This window comes from Ceratina calcarata, unplaced genomic scaffold (genome assembly GCF_001652005.2).
Source record: "Ceratina calcarata isolate Rehan_Ccalc_2016 unplaced genomic scaffold, ASM165200v1 scaffold8, whole genome shotgun sequence".
Taxonomy (NCBI): Eukaryota; Metazoa; Arthropoda; class Insecta; order Hymenoptera; family Apidae; genus Ceratina; species Ceratina calcarata.
The window spans coordinates 196814-217092 of record NW_017179316.1 but is presented as its reverse complement, the minus strand read 5'-3'; the positions used below and the strand labels follow the sequence as shown (position 1 = coordinate 217092).

Below are 20279 nucleotides of genomic sequence, written 5' to 3'. Positions count from 1 at the left end.
GTCGCGGGCAACGACTACCGGGAAATAGTCCGAGGAAAAAATAGGTTTCTTCGTCTTTTGAAAACGTTATTAACGATGTTACCAAAGGAGTCTCCCAGCGGGAAAATCGAGGGACCGGAGGCCTGTCGTTTCGGACGCCGCCGTGGAAAAGAAAGGAAAGCCGGTCCCGCGGTAAAAGGGTTCGAAAAATGTGAAGAGCGAGGAGAAAAGAACGCGCGGCGTCCGCGAGGTCCGCGGCACGGAGGACGAAGGGCGGCGGTGAGGTCGAAGGATAGAAAAGGGAGGTCCCCGCAGAGCCGAGGGACCGGAGAGCAGCGGGGGGGTAAGGGGGGGGAACGGTTCGACCGTGGACGACGAGGCTCGATGCCGGATTTTTCCTGCAGGGCCACGGTAGAATGGATGTGGGTATAATGGAGGCGAGCACCGTGCCTTCGTTGCCCGATAAAAACTGCCGATGGAAAGAGGACGAGAGGGACGAGGCTCGGATCAGCGACGGGAAAGAGAGAGAGAAAGAGAGAGGAGAGCGCGGCAACACGAGCGGAAAGAGGAACGGTGGAAAGAGATAGCGGCGAAAGGTGGAAGAGGAGAGAAAGCCCGATGGCTACGGGATCGGTGGAAAGACTCGACGCGAGACGCGGAGTTTCGATACGCGTTATCGAGCACGGTCGGACGAATTAAAATTTCTTCGCCACGGTAGCAGCGGTTGGGAACCGCGTCCTCGAGAAACGAGAACGCTCGCTGACCGCGGTCACCGAATTCACCGACCGAAACCTGCTGGAACGTTGCCTCTCTAGATTTTCTACCTATAGCTTTCTGCGATTGTTTTCTAACGCGAATCCTTCGCCGCAAAAGATATTAACGCGTGACTTCGAACGAGAACAAAAAAAAAAAAGAACTGAGCGAGAAGATCCGGGAACGGTGATTTTCGATTCTGCTCGAACATCGGTCCGGTCTGTTAGGTTTAATTTGGTTAATCAGGACGCGTCTCGATCGAACGAGCTTCGTGAGCGGAGCCGAAAGGAGAAAGGCATTCTCCGCGCGGCCGCTGCATCCGCGCCAAAACTCACGAAACGCGGCTGCGGCGCGACGGATACGAGAACAGAGTACGCACGGTTGAACGGAGCGAGACGGAAGGGAAAGAACGGGAGAGCAACCCGGCCTGGTCTCTCGTCGCATATAGCGCGACGAGGTGGGAAACTAGACCGTGACGAATCACGGCCGGCGACTGCGCCGGCACTGACGTCACGTCGCGAAGGGCGAACTGTCGCAAGTGTTCGTGATTGGGCATCTTTTATCCTCGTCCTGCTCGCAATTCCAGATAGCGCAACGGGGACGAATCGAATTAATGCGATTGCCACTTCCGAACCGTGACTGCCACGACGCGACGCGACGATGAATCCGCGAACCCCGCGACCTCCGATCTTATTCGCGAGCCTCTAGCCGCCAGTGGAATACTACAGACGATTTCGTTGACTAGGCGAAATAAAACTTGCACGGGTGTCGGTTTCATTTCATTCGTCTAACCCTTTTATACGTCGCGATACACATTTCGCTGCTGATACTATCTATACAGACACGAAAATTATGTAACATCGTTACTTATGATCTGTAACCCCGGACTTGCAGTTTAATCTAAATATCAGGCTCGTTTACGTAACAAAATTAATGTAACATTAATGTGACAATTTCACTTTTCTTTGTTATCCATCACGTAACAGCAAAGCAATAGTTATGAAAATCTTGTGACATTATGGATAATTACTTATGAACATTGAAAAGGAATTATTTATTTTAAAAAGCTAAATCCGTTGGATAGAAGTTCTTTCAATCAGCACATATTTTTACATTATATTATTACAAATAAAATCTTTTACATGCCATAATTTATGAGTATTTATCCATAATGTAATAAAGTGTCCGCATAGGAGTAAAAAGATTGTTATTTAAAACAAATTTAAGGATGTATTGGCTATAAAGTCAATCCCAAAAGTTTATGTATCTTAGAAAAACGCATTTCCTATGATTAAACAGAAATCAGACGTCGAAAGAACGAGTTAAGTGCAGTTAATTGGCATTTTATTGATGTTGACAAAATCCGACCATTCCACCGTCGAAACGGCGAACTTTTGGAAAAAAATTTCGTTTTTCCTCAATAACTCCTAAACTGCTGGTCCTACGAGAAAATTGCATAGGACCTTTCTTGTAGAGGACGACGAGATCTACAATTTCCATATAAAAACTTTTAGCTAGCATTAATAGTTTACGAGNAATCTGCTAATAACAAAGCAATGTAAACCGATCACGTTTCATGATTCATCTTTTATAAGAAAAACAGATAAATAAGTATGTGAACATAAGAATTAATTATAGACGTAATAAGCGCAGTTTCTTAATACGTACTTAACACAATCGAAAGATTATGACTACGCTAGATCTCGATCACAGTCATATACGCACGTGTACACGGCCGTCGTTATTGTGTACAAAACTAACATCTGAAAACGCGTAATAAATGTTGCAGAACATGCGGCTGCCAGGTTACGTAGCAGCTACCTTTTATGCTGAATCTATAGACACACTCGTGTACCATTAGATAAATGTATAAAAACTGTCTATCGATGACTTTCGAAGAAAGCGACGCAACAAGTACGATTTCCTCTGGCTATCTCGATGATTCACTTTCGTTTCATATCGAGGGTGAGTGGCCTCGTCCCATAGACGAGTCACGCAGTAGTACGACCACGATATTATATCAGACCTTCAAGTGTCCCATCGTAGAAATACCGATCCCATGCCATATTCCCAAACAAAATACCTCTCGGAGGCGAGTGTTCGGTGAAAAATGAACGAAAGAAATTGTAAACCGTGTGCAGCTCGCGATCTAAATCAGTATAAACGCGGTCTAGGAACGTTTGGCGCGGTCTCGCTCGCTTTGGATCCTAAAAGCGGTGGCGAGCGAGTGGGCCGCTGCCAGGCGATGCTTAGGCTTAGGCGAGGGTGCGAGAGAGAGAGAGAGAGAGAGAGACCGGGTGAAGGGGGGGAGGGGAGAGCGGGTGCTTGGCCCTGGCAGCGAGATCGCCTCGAAGGAACGCCGCCGCCCGCCCGACGCTCTCGTGTTGGTTAAAATACGTATGTGTGTGTGTGTGTCTCACGAACACCGTCGAACCGTGCGCCGCACACGATCCATCCGGCGATTTCGTCGTTTCGAGCGGCTTCCGGCGCTGATACGAGCGTTTTCGAGGAGAAGTCGAGTCGAGCCAAGCCTCGCCTCGCCTCGCAATTACGTCACGCCGCGCGCGTAACGCCGTGCAAACCGATCGTGGCCGCGCTTTTAGCGCGCGTGTTTCGTAAGCGCGAAAGATCGCCGCGTCACGACCTTAGGATGTGAAAAGTCGACGACTCCGTCCTCGTAGAAACATAGGAGAGGACCGCGAGTTTCACGCGGAGTCGTTCGAACGGCGACCGTTCCGATGTTTTTCCTAACGGGACGTAAATGGGAATCGTTCGACTACGACTCGTTACGAGCGATCGATGTTATCGCGCGATTGGAATACTTTGACGGCGGCTAACGAGGAAAGGTAAATACATTCGTTAGGGGGATGGTCGGCGATTCGGTTCGGCGTTTAACGACTTTAATTCCGCGTTAATGTTTTACGTTAATGTTCCGTGGGACGGAATTAGCCGCGTGCTTGTTCGGTTACTCAGCGCTTAAGCGCCTTACCGAGCGGCCGAATTTTACCCGTAGACAACGGACAACCGTTGTTCCGAGTAAGTTTTACGACGGACCGACCCTTCCTTCCGAGGGACGGCGAACAGAAGAATTTTTCCCGTGAACGCGGAATCGCGTCGTAAATCATCCCACGGATCGGGCAACACCGAGTAAACTGGTGGTTCAAGATGGAAAGGGAAAGTTGGAGTTCGCATCGGAAACGCGTCGCGAAAGATAACCTGCCTATTAATATAATGTCCTCTCCCGGACTTAATTAACGTCAATTAATACGTACTGGCGGGCCGAGTCTATTTGTCGTCGACCAGTAATAAAGCCGGTCTCAATCGGCGCAATATTCGAGCTAGACTTTTTCCTGCCTCTCGATGCCGGACGTAATAGCGGCAACTATTATACTTCCCTCTTCGATCGCGGGACTCGCCGGAAAAGCTGTAGGCGGAGGGAGCGGCGGGGGGCGTGGGCCTGGGGGTAGTGAGGGGTGTCGGCGAAAGAAAAATAGTGTATCGATTAATCAAGCCCGGGGCTCACCTTCGATATTCCGCGCGATAAAAATTTCACCGGATGCACGGTGCGTCGCGGCGCGGCGGTCGGCAATTACTAATTAGCAATTACGTAAAGCGAGCCGTTGCAGCCGCAAATTCAGCGGAGGCATCGGAGACGGGCGCGGCCCACCCTAAAGTCGGTCCTTGGTCATTAGACCCGGTGAGCGCATTAACCTCGAACCCATTCCTGCTGGCCCATCGCGCGTCGCTTCCATTCCCTAACCCCCAGCCCCGTATGTATTCCCTCCTATAATGTATATATGTACTTACGTAGCACGTACGCTAGAGGCTGCGACATAGGCGGAGTAGGCTCTGTCGGACGCATAACGAGCCACGACTTTACGGTAGTCTCCTTCGCCGCACGACTCGCTAATTCCTCGCTCGGACGCAGTTAGCGACTCTGCCCCTCCGCCCCTCACCGCTTCCATTGTCGCTCGCACGCACGCACGCACGCACACCGCGCGGTACGCACGGCTGGGTGCACGCGTGCACGTAATCGTGGATACGCACGAACGTGTATACGCGAATCTGGCCCCAGGCTCTAAGGACGATCAGCCGCCGGCATCGATCATTTAAACGCGATAAAATAACGACGGACAGAAGTCGATTTCTCGGAGACGGATGTGAATGAGAATTTCTCAGCCTGGCCGTGGACGCATCGCGTGCGTCTCAAGTTTTCGGTTTTTAAGCAACCGCGGCCGGGCTCTCTTTCTCACGCGCGGTCCATCGGAGAAGAGAGGACAGAGGGACGCGCGAGAGAGTGTGAAATAACGCGAGACGATGGCAGAGGACAAAGGCTCCGCGGGCATATAGGGGCTAGGCAGGCAGGAACCGGAGCCGAGAGAGACACGGGGCCGTGCGACCCACGACGTGAACGAGGGAAGGGCAAGGGAGAAAGGGGGAACGGCGTCGAGGGGGCTTCTTCTCCCTCGCCACCGCTTCGAGGGAAAAGGAGGGTGATGGAAAGCGAAGCGAAGGGGGAAATCGGTAGGATGGGTCGAGAAACCGGGGACGCGGCAGCGCGAGAGAGAACGAGAGATGGAGGGATCGTCGCGTGGAAAAGAAAGGGACGGGTACAGAGCGCGAACGCGAACCCGCGGGTTCTATGCCATTCGGTCGGTTCGGTGAGTCACGCATCGCGAGCTTCCTGCTGCCAGGCCTCTTCTCTCCTCTCCTCTCCTTCCCCCTCGTCACTTCTCTACTGCATGCCCCTCGCGTCTCTTGACGCCGCGGAATCGTCCCCTCGGCGAGCGTCTCGCGCCGCTGTTATCCTCCCAGGCTCCCGACTGATCCCTTTTGTCCGACGTTAGGCCGACCGACCGACTGACAGACCGACCGACCGTTCGACCGTCACCCGCAGGGTTAAGGGTCTTCTGAAAAGGATGCTCCTCCCCGCCCCCCTCGTCACTCTCTCTCTTACTATCCCTTCTCGTGCAGCCACCTACACCCGAAAAATGTTCGCTGCTCAAACAAATCCGACTACGCAAAGATACATTCCGAAACTTTGGTCGGTGCCAAAATATGCTGCGTGTTACAGCTGCGTGGGTTGGCCGGCGGCGATTACCGCGGCCTGCCGTTTCGAACGAACCGTCGCGCATTTTCGACGGCTCGAGAACTCGGGGCCGCGACATCTGCTGCCACTGCCGGGCACGGGCGACAGGAAAGAATCGGAGCACGAGGGAACACGCGGCTGTATACGAGGCTCGAACGCGACGACACGTACACGGATACGGGTACGGACACGAAGACCGTGTCTGGGAATCGATAGCGGGGCATCGCATCGATCGTTCCGCGAACTAGTTTTCCCTTAAGCGCGACTAAACGCGCGTCCGGCGTAATCGACCGGCAGCCGGACGGGACTAATTGCATGAAAATGAACCTTCTATCTCGCGGCCGTGTATTCTTAGACGGGGAACGGTTACAGGTGTGCGGCGGTAGCCACCGTCGCGGCTCCCAAGCCCTTTTCCCTCGACGCACGATACCCGTGGCTGCGTTTGAAAAAGTTGGTCGACCGTGTCCCTATTTATCATCGCCGTGGCGACGCCTCCCGTACGCCGATGCGTTCCAACCGGCCTCTCGAATGTATAATGAGCACTGGGTGGCTCGAATTCGATAAGAGTCGGTTAGGCGGTGCTTCGGAATGACGTATCACCGGGCGAGATTAATAGTGGCCGTGTGTACGCACACAGCCGCCGCGAGCACGCGATCCACCGCCACTGAATTCTTCCACGCGAATGTATGCTGCCTAATCCGACTCGCGACCCGCGAGATTGCGACAGATTCGATTCGAAGAAACGGTTTCGACATCTCCGCAAGCTTATAATTAGACCGCGCCGATTTTTATGCAGAATCAAGCATTCGAAGTGTCCATTCGGATGAACACCGTTAAAATTTCCGATGTCCTTGTAACGGAAACAATGTCGATCTAATCGACGTGCTGACGTTTATCCGATGTTTCACGCGTTTGGGGACGCGTTACGAAACGCGAGAGAGACTCGCGGAGGGGAAAAGAAGGAGACGTGGCCGGACGCGGTATTATGGGCGAGCACGGTTTTCCCCATCAGTTTCGAACACCTCGTTGGACTTCTCCCCTATAGATGATCGCGGGTCCCCTGCCTCGCTCCGTAATACGCGGGATTTTTTGCGCCGCTTAGTCATTGCGCGCTGCGCCATGACCGATGACGGTTACGTTCGTTCGTCGATACGCTGGTCTGCGTCCCGTGCACGTACACGCGCTCACACAGAGCCGATTGGCCGCGTTCGCGTTTGTCGGCGAAACTCCGCTCCGCGTGGCAAACGGCGTTCTTTGTGGCGGTGGCGTGACGCGTGACGGGAGGAGCCGTCGCGCCGATATATCCTGCGCCAAGGTCTATCGATCGCCAATCGAAAATCCGTCGGCTCAGCTTTTTGCAACTTTGTTTGTACCGGGATAGCTATCGGGGACGTATCGGAAATACATACATACATACATAGACAGAGATGGGAAGGAAGAAGCGTCGCGATATTGCGTCAGCGATAACCAACCTAATTCGAGCGACGAAAATTTGTTCAGGCCGCGGACGGTGCCCGAGGAGCAAATAGGCGGAAAACGTTATCGAGGGCTGACGAGAGATAACGAGAAGCATGAAAGAATGGGGAAGGGAGATTTCTGGCGTGGATGTAACAACAAAGAAATTCACGACGGGGCAGAGGGTACCGGGTGTATCCGGTCAAACCGGGCGGCTTCGTTCGGAGAACGTAGATTCTCATCGCGTCTCGCCACGATACGGCGAGCATCGAGAGCGCCTCGAGTCGCGACAGTCGCGACGTGTCGCGAAGCAATCGCGATTCACGCACACTCGCAAGCAGCTAAGAGGTCTAACTCGTTCGATCGAAATCTATGCGTTTCATTAGTCCAAGTTCTGTCGATCGTTCTAAAGTTCGTGGGCGATACGTAGGTAGGTGTAACAAAGCTTTGAATAGACGGTGTTTGTCGAGCGCGACGTAGGTTTCGCAGTCCCCTCGGGGTAAGCGACGTCGGATCGGGATCGGTGCGGCATGCGGGTCCCGCTTTGGAGCCGGAGAGGTGCAAGTGTCGCGCAGCGTGGCGACCAGCTGCTCTCCTCGCGACAACCGATAGGGCAGAGCGTCGCCGTCGTCGTCGCTCGCCCGTTCTTTTCTCGTCCCTTCCTTCTTTTTCCCTCCTTTCTATATCCTTACCCGACGCGTTCCTCGCTCTCCCTCGCCGCACTCGCGTGCGTGCGTGCGTGCTCGCGAACCCCGGTTCGCACAAAGGGGATAACTACGGGTGTGTATAACGCGAGCGGTGGCCGGCGCACAACTACGGACGCCAACGTCGCGTCGCGCGTCGCGGTGTGGGTTATCGCCACGGTTGCTTTACGAGGGATCGCGCGCGTGCATACACACACACACACACATGCGCGCGGTCTGGAACGCGGAGTACTTACATACTGGTACATATCCTATGTAGACACGAGCGCGTATATATGTACGCGTACCTGGGCCTGGCCGGCGATCCCTCGGGGTTCGCTTCTCCTCGCACGTACACGCGAAGCGGCGCGTCGCGCCGCGCCGAACGAAGCGGAGCGAGCCAGCCAGCCAGCCGCGGATGCGCCCTGCTTACGTATACACCGGTCCTTCTCTCTGTCTCGCTCTCGCCCGCCGGACGCTCCTTTTCCCACGGCCGAGGCCCGGCAATATAAGCCGAGTAATATTACCGCGGGAAGAGCGGTAAGGTAACAGAGAGCCGCTGCTACGGACCGTTCCTTTCGAGAATTTACGAGCACCACGGTCCGGGTGCCCGCCCGACCCTCTATCTATCCCGCTCTCGCCCTCGCATTCCCTCTGGCCACCGAACGCCACACCTACCCCCGCACTCATCGTCTTTCGCGTATACCGTATACCGTAGCTGCGAAACAGCACCGCACGGACCCGTCAGCGTTTCCGTGCTATGCGAGGAACTCGGAACTCGCGCTCGCTATGCGCTCCGAATCTATGCGTCCGAGCGATGGCCGCTACGCGATTGCCAGACGATGGACATCCTTATTAGCAGAAACCGTTCCCCATGCATAATTGACCGGCTCACGTTTTATCATCCCATTTCGGGCACCTGCGACGTTTTCGCCTTCTATCCGTCGATTTATATTTCGTTATCTGAAGAGAATTTAGAGCACTTCTGTTCTCCCTGCGTACGAGGGACGGTGAACTCCTTTTTAAATTCTGCGGAGTGCGCGTCGCGCGTGCTTCTGCGTAGTCGCGGCTGTATGTGGCTCGCAAACGGGAAAAACGTAACGGACGGGCAGAGACGAGACGAGAAAACACGCGAGGGGGAAAAAAAAAGGAGGCGTGCACGCCGCCGAGCGTAACGACACCAGCCGCGACGTGGACGCGCCGATGAATTCGATCGAAACCAGTTTTTGAGAGATCGATTACCGGGTATCTCCAACGTAGAAATTAGTTACGTTGTCTCGACCCGGTGATTCACGAAATACTGCTCCACATCAAGCCTCTAGTTTATAATTAGTCCGCGGATTTTATGCACTCGTAGGAAAAATTGTGTCTACAATGTTTAAACGAGCAAACGGACAATACTTTTAAAATAAATGGCATATCTGCAAAGTTGATTAAGAAAGACATACGTAAGAGAAAGAAAATGGTCTATACCTATGTAAGAAATCTCTTCTTTCAATAAAATTGAATGAAAACGTAATTATGCAATGCATTTCGTTCTTCTAATGTTCAATGAAAGCAGATTTAATTGTCAAATCAGTTAATCCCCGTTTCATTGTTTTTCGCGTTATACGAAGAATCGTGTTAAGTACACGGGAGTCTACTGTATGTTTATGATAGTCCGGTAATCATTAGGATAGTGAACAGTAGTAGATTATGATAAAGACCGGGCCAGGAGGAATGAAGCGTCGATGGGTATGAGACACGAGGATGAGACGAAACGCGGACTCGGCTCGGACTTGCGGACCCTCGCATCCTGTCTATGACAGGATGGCTGATGGCTGGTCGGGGCCCTACCCACGGACGGATACATGTGCCGAGCGCGGTCGGGTGTTGGTGCCGCCGCGTGTACGCGTCCTCTTCCCCGCCCCCGCTGCCCCGTCAGCCCCCTTTTACGCTTATTCCTGCGCGCGTCTCACGGAGGCCTGTTACTCTTTCTCCCGGGAGAGCGTCAGAGGCATTTTTTCTTTTCTTCTGGCACAGCCGGCCAACGTCGCGCTGCCGCCACCAGCCGCTACCGCCGCGATATCGAATCGTCTCGCCACGGGGTACGTATGGACGGAGAGCGCGCGAGACGACTGGAAAAAGATAAAAAAAAAAAAAGACGAGAGGATCGAGCGGCGAAACGGCTAGAAGCGGGACGAGGACCGCGGGGAATCGTGTCGTCGGGAGAGACGAGGAGAGAACGAGAGAGGATAGGGTGGGGCGACGCTTTCCAATCGTGAAGCGTGGGGCCTCGCGTTCCGACGACGATCGAAAAAGGTGAGACGTGCCGAAGGGGATATAGGCGCGGACAATGAAGCGGATGAGAGAGCGACGCAGACGGCGCTAGCCAAGTTAAACGGAGCGGGCGATGGACAGAGACGCGTCGCGTCGCGCGCGGAGAAAGAGACGGGGCGAGTAGCGGGAACGTGACGAGACGACGAAGGGGCGCCGAGGGGGGATCGTTGACGACGATTTGGCAACGGCTTTTATGGGTTTCGTTGCGATCGGCTGGAAACGGTGCGGACGGTCGCGCTCGCGCGTCTCTTCTACGCGTCCGGTGTACGTATTTCGAAAACGAGGCCGCCGCCGCCGCCGTCGCCGCGGTGCGTATTCTGAAAACGAAGAAAACACGACGTTCAAATGCCTGGAGGGGACGCGCGAACTCCGTTTTAGCCGCGACACGGGGCCGCTAATGTCGGTATTAGGGTCATTAGAACTAGCGGGTACAAATTAAATCCTGCTCGCGAACAGTGTCGCGACGCCGAACGTTTATCGCGGCTGTCCGACTAAGAATAACGACTCGATTACGTAAATCGAATTAACTCTGTTCCCTCTCTGTTTCTCTTCGAACGAGTGCACGCATTAATTCGACGTCGACCGTTCCTCCAGTTTTCCGGTAATTAAATTAAATTCTGCGAAGGTAACGCGGATGAATCTTAATGAACGTTGATTTTTATATTAAAAATAAGCTGGAAGGAGGTACAACGAACGGTTCAGAGGCGAGCGAGTAGCGCATCCGGTTATCACGGATGGGCGATCGGTCGCTCGACAAGGGCAAAAGAGAGTTCGAACTCTCGTGGCCGAAGAGGAAGAAGAAGAGGAAGAGGCGGAAGAGAGCCGAGAGTTGAGTGCATTCGCAGACGTATACGTATAGCCGGCTACCTGCGGGAAACTGTAACTACCGGCAGACTGAAAGTATTAGGAATGGAAAGGGAGAGGGTGGTGGGCACGAGTGCGAGAGAGAAGCGTGCGAGGAGCGAGACGGAGGGCGAAGGCGGGGAGGAGGGAGAGAGAATAAACTGGGTCAGTGTCGCGGAACTTGAAAACTTCGCTTCCGTAATGTGAGAGCGGCGCTGACTGCCGGCTGGAAGTCGCTTAAACTGCGTTTACGAGTCGGCGGTAGGTAAAACAGAAACACACCTCGAGAACTCGAGACCGAGTTATACCTAGTTTACGTGTACGTATACGATTTCTCTACGTGTGGGCGTGTGCACGAGACCCCCGGACGGGAAAGAGAGCGAGCCGGCGGAGAGGCAGAGAAAACGTAGCCGTACGCGCCGAACACAGGAACCGCGGCGGTATGGACGCGGGAGTCTCGTTTGTTATACCACAGCGTTTTCACCGGCGTGCCTCATTGTGTACAAGTTTCCTCTCCACGTGCGCGCCGTATTATATCGCGAACGTATCCCGCCACGATTCAATGTCAACCGCTGGCTGTGCCGCGACCGTACGTCGAACTAAGAACAGGCGGAAGGCCTGGCAAGGTCACGATTCCACGCGTAGGAGAAAGTTCCCTCATGAATAACGGCGCGGCGTAACGCCGATTCTTAAGAGAGATCGTTTTAATAAGAGACGTTTGATCCCAGGCGAATAACCGGAAAGGAGTTGTCCGCGCGATAAGAGGAAAGGGAAACGACTGCCCACGTATAGTAGAAACGCGAGCTCGAACACTCGGTTAGCATTTGTTCACGCAGATAGTAGAGGCGACGGCGTAACGCGCCGTATTTATAGTCCTTCGTATTCCCTTTTTTCTCGCAATGGATTTTTCGAGTCTTTTACGGTTCGGAGAGATACGAGGTATACCTCCGAGATAGGAGACGTCCCAGGGCCGAGGCATCTATCCCGAGATACACTTATCGCTAATTGCCTCGCTTTCGATTTCCAACGTTTTACAGTTACGCTGGCTACGCGTACTACGGTCGAAAAACCTCGCGACAGGGGAACTCGGTGCGTTCGATAAAACGCGGTCGGACTCGGTCTATACACGCGATCGCGAGGCTAAAAATTGGGGAGCGGGAACGTGGTGGGTTAAAAAAGGGGCGATGAGATCACGCGGGGTCTGGCCGCGTCGCGAGGTTGCGAGCGGACGCCATTAACCGGTGGGTCTAAATAACCTCTGGGTATATCGAACCGTGCCAGGGAATCCGCGAGGACCCGCGGACCGGGAACCAAGGTCTCTCTCACAACCGCGGTCTCGTTTTCTCGTTTAATAACCGCCGCCGGGGTCGAGAGAGTGCACAGAAGAAACGTCGGTGCGCGCTCCGCGGAACGCAGCTAGCTACTAAAAAGTATTTCAACACCATCGCGTTTATTTTCGCTTGGAGCGCGGAACCCGATGCAAAAACGCGTAATTAAAAATACTTCTTGCCATCGGTGGAACGGCTATGCGTCCCCGAAGCTGAAGAAAGTCGAAACTAGAGATGCACGAGGGAAGACATACCAAACCGAAGGTCGCACCCGCTGACGTTAACGTCGCCGTACGTTGCGCCCGAAAGCGAGAGATGCGGAACGTGACCCCCCGCCCCCCACGCTCTTCCACGATGTACCAATCTAACATCCCCGGTGTTCCCGCAAACCCCTCGTCACCGAGGTGCGAGGTAGATCGAGGGAGTCCGACCACCGGGGGGTTAAAGGGGGGGATCGAAGGGGGAGTTGGGAGGTCGAAGAAGAGGGTGGACGACGAGGCGAGGCGAGGCGCATTGGCGGGAGCGCGGGGATGCGACGCGAGGTTGCGGAGTTGGGGTTGAGTTCTAACAGGGGGTGGCCGGTGGGTGTAGAAGGAGGATAGGGCAGGCCGTTATTTAGCCGGCCGCGCGCGCGTCCCTTCAGTCTCGCGACCCAACTCGCCGCCCTTCGCTCGCCCTCCAGCGCCGCTCCGTTCTGCCTGCCGCCCCCTCATCGCTCACGCCCTCCTTCACCCTGCTATCCGACACCCGCGCCAACTCGAAGCGCGTTCGCCCTTCCCTTCCCCTCTCCTGCCGTTTCCCGTCCCGGCTCACCGTCCCGTTTCTCCCTAGCCATCAACCTTCCCTCTTTGTTTCACCCGATCGTCCACCTCATTTCTCTCCTCCGCTACGTCCACCGCTGCTTCTTTTTTTTTTCCCTCTAGCCAGCCGTCCCTATCTTCGTCTTCGTCGCGCTTCTCAGTGTCCGCGACCATTCCTATTGCCCTCGTCTCCTCGGAACACGCGGCGGCGGCTCTTCACGGTGCCCCGAGTCTCTCTCCTCTCTCCCTCTCTCTCCGTTCCGTCTTTATCTATCTCCCGCCGAGCCTCTTCGTTGGCGTCTCGTCGTCCTCGATCATCCGTCTCGCTCGACCGCGGCCACTTTTTCTCCCTCTCACTCCCTCCTTCCATTCGTGATACGCGAGCACCGCGCGTTCTCTACCACGGAAAACCTCGAGACTCGTTCGCCCGCGACGAGGCTCCGACGCTGGCCGTCCGTCGTTCGCCGAAATCCCGTGCTAATTAAAGCCCGCCTCGATGCCCGTCGCCGACTGGGACGACAGAGGCGTCGCTCCTCTCTTTCTCTCTCGTTCCCGCAAAGCCGCGGCTCTTCCATCCGTCCCAATCTTCTCGCTCTCTGCGCTCCGTCCTTCTCCGTCCGTCGACTTTTGCCGGCATTCTCTCGTTCCGCCAGCGTTGTTCGGTCCGGTCGGCCTGCTCGTCTCGCGCCGCGCCGCGTTGCGGCCGGCCGCACCAAGGAGAAAATTAAGAAGACTTCGGAGCCGGCTCCTTCGGTCCATTGTGCCTCTCCGCCTCTCGAACACGCACGAGAACCGGAGAGCGCGTAACGGTACTCGTAAAGCCAGACGATGATTCTCCGCTCTCCCTCTCTCTCTCTCTACCTTCGCAACCCTAACCACTTTCCCCCTTCCAGCTCTTCGCCCAGCTGTCTCTTTACGCGTTACACGCGATTACCGATATGTACCGCTCCACGCACTTGCGTTCTTTCGATTTCGCGTTCACCTACTCTACTATGTATACATATATTAAACCACGAAGCCGAGCAGCCTGTCGAGATAAACTCGCGCTCCCTCCTCTCTCTCTCTCTCTCTCTCTCTCTCTCTCTCCCTCTCTCTTTTATCTGGACACGTACATTTCTCTCACGAGACCGCGACTCCCTATCTTTCTCTCTCTGTCTGTCTGTCTGTCTCTCTCTCTTTCTCTCCTGTTTGCCCCGAAACGTCACTCGACGTCGCCGATTGCGGTCGTATCGCGACCCGGACCCAGGAGGGGACGCGTTCTCTCGACGCCCTGTCGCCGAACAGACGGACGACCGTAGAAACGTCGATGACGGCGGATCGACGACGGCCAGAGGAATTGCAGATACGTGATACGCGGTCGGCAAAGTTTATCTGCCGGCTTTCTTCCTGTTGGCGGCCTTCGTGGATTTTTCCATCGACAGAATCACCGTTACTACCCCTGGTCAAATATAACGCATAGATTGCAATAAAGCAACAGATAAACGAAGCGTACAAATATTTCGATGTCCAAAATACTGTTGTACTTATCCTTACTTATACCCAACGTACGTGTGGGTGACTCAAGGGATTCCGGATTCCACTCCACACGCACACACAGAAACTACGTAGTTCGAACTAGCGTCGACGCATGGAAAGCAATAAAGATAGAGAGAGAGAAAGAGAGAGAAAGTGTTACACTTTTTATGTATGCGAAGTGTGTGCAGAATCTAATAAACTATCACTTATCCTTACTTGTACCCAATAAATAAATTCCTCTCTTATTTTTGTTTCTCCCTTGAGTCTAATATCGCGGAAACAAAAAATTTCTTGTTAGGGGTAATGCATCGTTTTCTATTCTGCGTCGAAATCCACGAAACGGATCACGGGCGAAATCCGCCCTACCATTTTCCCTTTGCGTGTCTTCTACGCCTTACACCGGCGCAGTTTTCTTTACTTTTGTTGCGACTTCTCCCCGGCTGGAATTAAGCAGGGTTCGAGCGTAGAATCGCGTACGAGGCCACTCTTCTATACCTGCCTTCGGTCGCCAATACCTCCCGTCCCGAGACAGATGGACCCAGCTTAATTACCGTTTTTTGTGCGGCGATTATTATTCGCGCTATTTAACGGGCTTCGGATCGCTTCCAGTAATATGCTAAGCATACCAATTCTCTAGTAGGGCTTCCGGATTAGAAAATATTTTTATATCTCTATTCCGTAATTCTCTAATAAATCAAATACGACAAATAATTTGTCGGCCTGTTTTAGTCAGATCGTTTTTTTTTTAACTCATCGAACAAGGGACCGCGAAGTTGGGTTTGAGCAAAGATGCGAGACGACGGTGGGACGTGGAAAGGAGCGTGGTTCTAAAGACGAGGGTACGGGTATGCGCGTTTCTCTCGCGTGAAATTTAAAGGCGGTCGTCGTCTCGTCTCTGGTCTCTGGTTCGCGAGAAAGGGACTGGGCCCTCGATCGATCCGTGCCCGTATAGTCGCGACCGTGTAGAGACGGTTGTTTGTCGGCCGGACGGCCACCGTTTGCCCGGCGTCGAACGTCTTGCCAACCTCTCGCCGCTCTCTTCGACTAACTTTTTATTGCCAGATTTTCCCCGTATAATCTTGCATAATTAACGACGTCCCTTCAGGTTACGGACACCACGGAACAAGATTCAGTCAAAATTGTATAAACGTTTATTCCGATATCGAATATTTAACGAGAAATAACTTTCCATTCCTAACGCTCTGAGCACCGAAAAATCCTCCGCGAATTCCTGTTACGATTTTAATCCTCCCGATCTCCGTAATCAGTCCGGGATCCCACGTTAAGACACGGTCCCACGCCTGAACTAATACCACGATTCGAGACAAATTCTCTCATCTCCGCGATATTGAAAAAAGGAAGAGGAAGAAAATCCTCGCGAATAAGACGAAAAGGAAGAAGAAGAAGAAGTAGAACGTTGGAAGGATTTTTTTTTCACGATTACGCTTCCGGTGTTCATCGACCTTAAAAGCGGCCAACCCCGGGGGCCGAGGGAGGATTTTCCAGGTTGGTCTAAAAGGGAAGCGCGCTCGCCGAGCGGAAATACGGTCTCCTTGGGTTCGGCGCGGCGCGCGGAGGGCACGTCGAAGGGAAGAAATTCGCGCGGTGCTCGCCGAAACGAGCCGAGATGGTAGCAGGTGCGGTCGTTAACTCGACGACCAAGGAAACGGTGGGTAGAAGCACGCAGAGGCTGCTTCTCGGAAGGATCGAACCGAAGAGGGAAACGGGCGGCTGAAAGTCGAACTAGGGACGTTTTCGTTTCCCGTTTTTCGGCCAGTCCTCTACCAATAGACGAATTCTTAACACTTGAACATCCGGCATCGCAGTTTTTCATTATAGAGACAAAATCAATCTGCGGAGCGTCTGGACACGTTCAATTTTGTTATTCCTTATCACGATATTCCGTTAAATTGAAAATAAAATTATAAAACGTTATTAAAAAATGGAAATAGACTAAAGAAGACCAATTATTGAAAAGAAGAAGAGTTTGTTTTAATTATTTTTAACTAATGACGTCATCCAAGACGTAACGTCAATTAACGTATAAAGGATAACGTAGAACATAGAACGCAAGATTTGGTGATAAGCTCCTTATTTTCATACTTGCGAATTCATATTTCCGTACGATGCAAATGGGTTGATAAAAGAAGACACCGAGAGGCTTTAAGACGACGATTACGTAATGAATAGTCGAAGAAAGGACACCCCAACGTATAAATCGAGGACATTGGGTGTTGCGTAATCGAGGGTAGCGGTTATCCGTTTCCCGAGTCGCCCGGTGTATATATATTTACTCGACTCACGGGTCGCGTACCTATTCAAGTTACATCGAATGCTCGCAAGTCTGCGTTTCTCATTGTTCCTTTTTCCCCGGTTAAATGCGAGGATATACGTATTGCATAAGGCCGGCGAGCAACTACCTGTGTCGAGTACTAGAGTTATACGTACGCATTTAACCGCGCGCGAATGGACCTCCTCTGGTCTCCTCTTTACTTTTTCTCTTGCGCCAGCGAGTCTTCTAATTTTAGAACTTTTTAATTATATAATACCCGGTTTTCGTTAACGCGAGGGAGAGAGTGGATACCGTTCATCGAACGCCTATCTGTTCTTCAATCCGACGTGACTAAAAACTGAAGACTAAATGTCCTGCATAAAATAAGGACTATGCCTGGAATGTAACATAAGCTAAACATTAAAACGAATTCTGTCTCGACTCTCTAAGAAGTAAGGACGTAGAGTCGAATGGCGTAAACATATGTTTTGCACTATTTTTTGGGACAGACTTCGAGTTGCACGAAAGACGTAGAAATAGCGTAGAAGAAAATAGCACGTAATTCAATAAAATCAATAATTGTACATCAAAAATTTAAATTCACTGCCTTTTCCTCCAAAAATCCGGATGAACTCTCCGAACAATCGAATATTAGGCAGATCATTAGGCAATGCTGTATGAGCAGCTTAATCCATTATTTGTACGTTTAGCCCCTCGTGTTTGCACACGAGGAGGCCGATTACAATACTTTCGGGGTGCATTCCACACCTCCAGCTACCCTCAAATTCTAAAGTCCACTCGCAATCAAACTCAATCAAAAGCTGTTTCATCCCCCGCTTCGCTCACACCCCACGCATAACCGAGCGACCTAAAATAATCTGATCGGTGCTTCAAAAAGCTAACGCTAGCGAATGACGTACTAATAAACGAAACGAAGCACGGAGAATCGTACGGTGACTTGATTAAATATTTTCGACGAGCAGTTTACCTTATTCGATTTTCGCGGTCCGCAGGTAGATCACGGGACGATTAGAGGCAGCGTCGAGCCGCGAGCAGACGTATCAAGGATGGAGGAGAGTCTGGCTCGCATGGCTAGCCGAGTCTATCACCGCCTCCGATATTTTTTTTTTCTCAACCGAGTGACCTTTACATTCCTAATCGTGACCACGCGAATTCTTCTCCACGTCCTTTTGGCGTACCTGCGGAGAACGGAACGGCGTGTGGCCGCGCCATTTCCAGCGCGCATGCCTCCTGGCCATCTCTCTCTCTCTTTCTCTTTCTCAGGTCTCTCTCGTCTGTCTCTCTCTCTGTTCGTCGGTTCGTGTTCGTGAGAGAGGCTGCAGCAGCCTCTGACGGGAAGGGCACGATCGGAAAATTAACGACCCCTCGAGCGTTAACTCCCGACTCCGAGGTCGGTTCTCGGTCCGCTCGTTCGTTAAGTCCCTCCTCGAGTTCTCGCGACTCACGCCGCGTTTTCAGCTATCGCCGTCCTCTGCCTCCGCTCGCTCCGTCCCATGCCCTCCCTGCGCTCTCCCGTTCCATCTACCCGTTTATATCCCGCGCGTCGTCTGTGTCGGGTTCTCCGTTCGCCGTCTCTCTCCCTCCGTGGTCGCTCCTTTCCTCTCCCCCATCGCCAGCGGGTCTCTACCCCTCGAGTTACGAATCGGAGATTGGCGGAGAGACCGGTCGATTATCTATAATCGATAGGAACTACTGGTATATTGGCGCGGTGCGTGGCGCGCCGTGAATGCCACGCACAGTGCCCGGAGCTTAAATACGCGCGGCGGACACCGCGGGACTCCGGTCCCGCCAGCTATGCCCGGATCGTACGGCTCCCCGATTTAATTAGAGGAAATTGTCCGTCGATTGCCACGCGGGAAAACTTCGCCAACGTCGCACTTCGTTCCTCCTGGTTTTCTGATCGGACCGATCTATCCAGCGAAAGATTTGGCATTTTCGAAGATAGAATTTTTGGTCGCCGTTCTGACGAGCACGAAATTTCTTGCACGTACGGCGTGTATCCAATCGGTACTCGGATCGTTTATTTTCACGGGTGAAAAAGAGGGTCGGGACAGGAATCGCGTAGTTTCCTGGGTCCGGGGGAACGGGGGAGGTCGGGGTGCCGCTGGTTCGTTCGGTTCGTTGCTCCTCCGTTTTAATTCGTCGCTCGCCGCCCTCCAATTTCCTCCGCGACCAGGTAGAGAGAGCTCCGGGGGTCTCCCGACGAAAATCGATGGGAAAGCCCCGGAGATTTTCACGAAAACACACGAGTCACTCGCCGGATGGGTAAATGAAAACCGTAGGATCAACCGAAAGATGTTGATCGATGCCGATACCCGGAAATTGAGACACCGCTCGCTCTACGCGCCGCCGGTCTCCCGTGTATCGCTAACCGTCGTTAAACGAAACAAAAGTGGCAAACAGAATTTCGTAACTATCTGCAAAGGATTATAGATCGTTCGGATCTTATTTAATTATTAAAAATAACCGATACGCGTTTCGCATAGTATCGGGATAGGTTTACCGTTTCTAATTTACGTAAGCGCGGAGGACTTAATATAGCAGCGAATTACAAACACCGTGACGCAGGGCTACGTGCCTCGGCACTGGGAACGCGAATGACGCGACCGTTTCTCAGGTCCTTTGACGTAGCGAAAGAAACAGTAAGTACGCATGTGGTCGTACGCGAAACCCGACGCTATCGATTCTGCGTCACCGGCGAGGCATCAAAGTTCGAGATAAAGGACACCTTTTCTTATCGCGTGGCCTTCGATTTGGATCGCCGATCCGCGAACGCTCGCGCACTTCTTCCCACCTAATTTCCAGGCATTAAAACACACCGATAACCTCCTCGACTCCCACCAAGCCTGATACATATTCATATATCCGCGCATAACAGCCTCTTTACGCAACTGACCGATCTCCCAACCGATTTATCGCGCTTTCCGGAAACAATCTTACCCATTCATAAACTCTTTCCTTTGCAATGGTAGATACACTGCTGCTCAGAATTACGATGACACTTGCTTATCATAAAACTCACGAAATGAGTCTTCAAATAAATGTTAAATACACTGGATTGAACTTGAAGTTTTCTTTTATTGAACTTACACGAGGAAGCAGAAGTCTGAATACTTCGAAGTCTTCCAGGGAACAAGCTTAATGAAGAATCCGATCACCAAGATCAGACAATTAAGGATGTATAGGCTATACACTTAAACAATATTAGCATGTTGAATTTGT

General features: G+C 52.6%; 1 protein-coding gene across 4 annotated transcripts in view; it reads right to left on the bottom strand.

Annotated features, from left to right (window-relative positions):
* The window catches only part of LOC108631036 (dynein regulatory complex subunit 7), a 90076-nt gene that overhangs the window by 44116 nt on the left and 25681 nt on the right, over nucleotides 1-20279 (bottom strand). The window contains exons 1-2 of one of the 4 annotated variants that reach the window (XM_018034714.2): nucleotides 7969-8043; nucleotides 4540-4810 (exon numbers count right to left, since the gene is read on the bottom strand). The exons of 1 other annotated variant lie outside the window; for it this stretch is intronic. In XM_018034714.2, the coding sequence (XP_017890203.1) occupies nucleotides 4540-4594 (55 nt within the window). In that variant the 5' untranslated portion in view covers nucleotides 4595-4810; nucleotides 7969-8043. Of the gene's footprint in view, nucleotides 1-4539; nucleotides 7926-7968; nucleotides 8044-8216; nucleotides 8293-20279 lie in introns of those variants that run through there. 2 more of the 4 variants (XM_018034712.2, XM_026818491.1) reach the window with 2 other exon arrangements.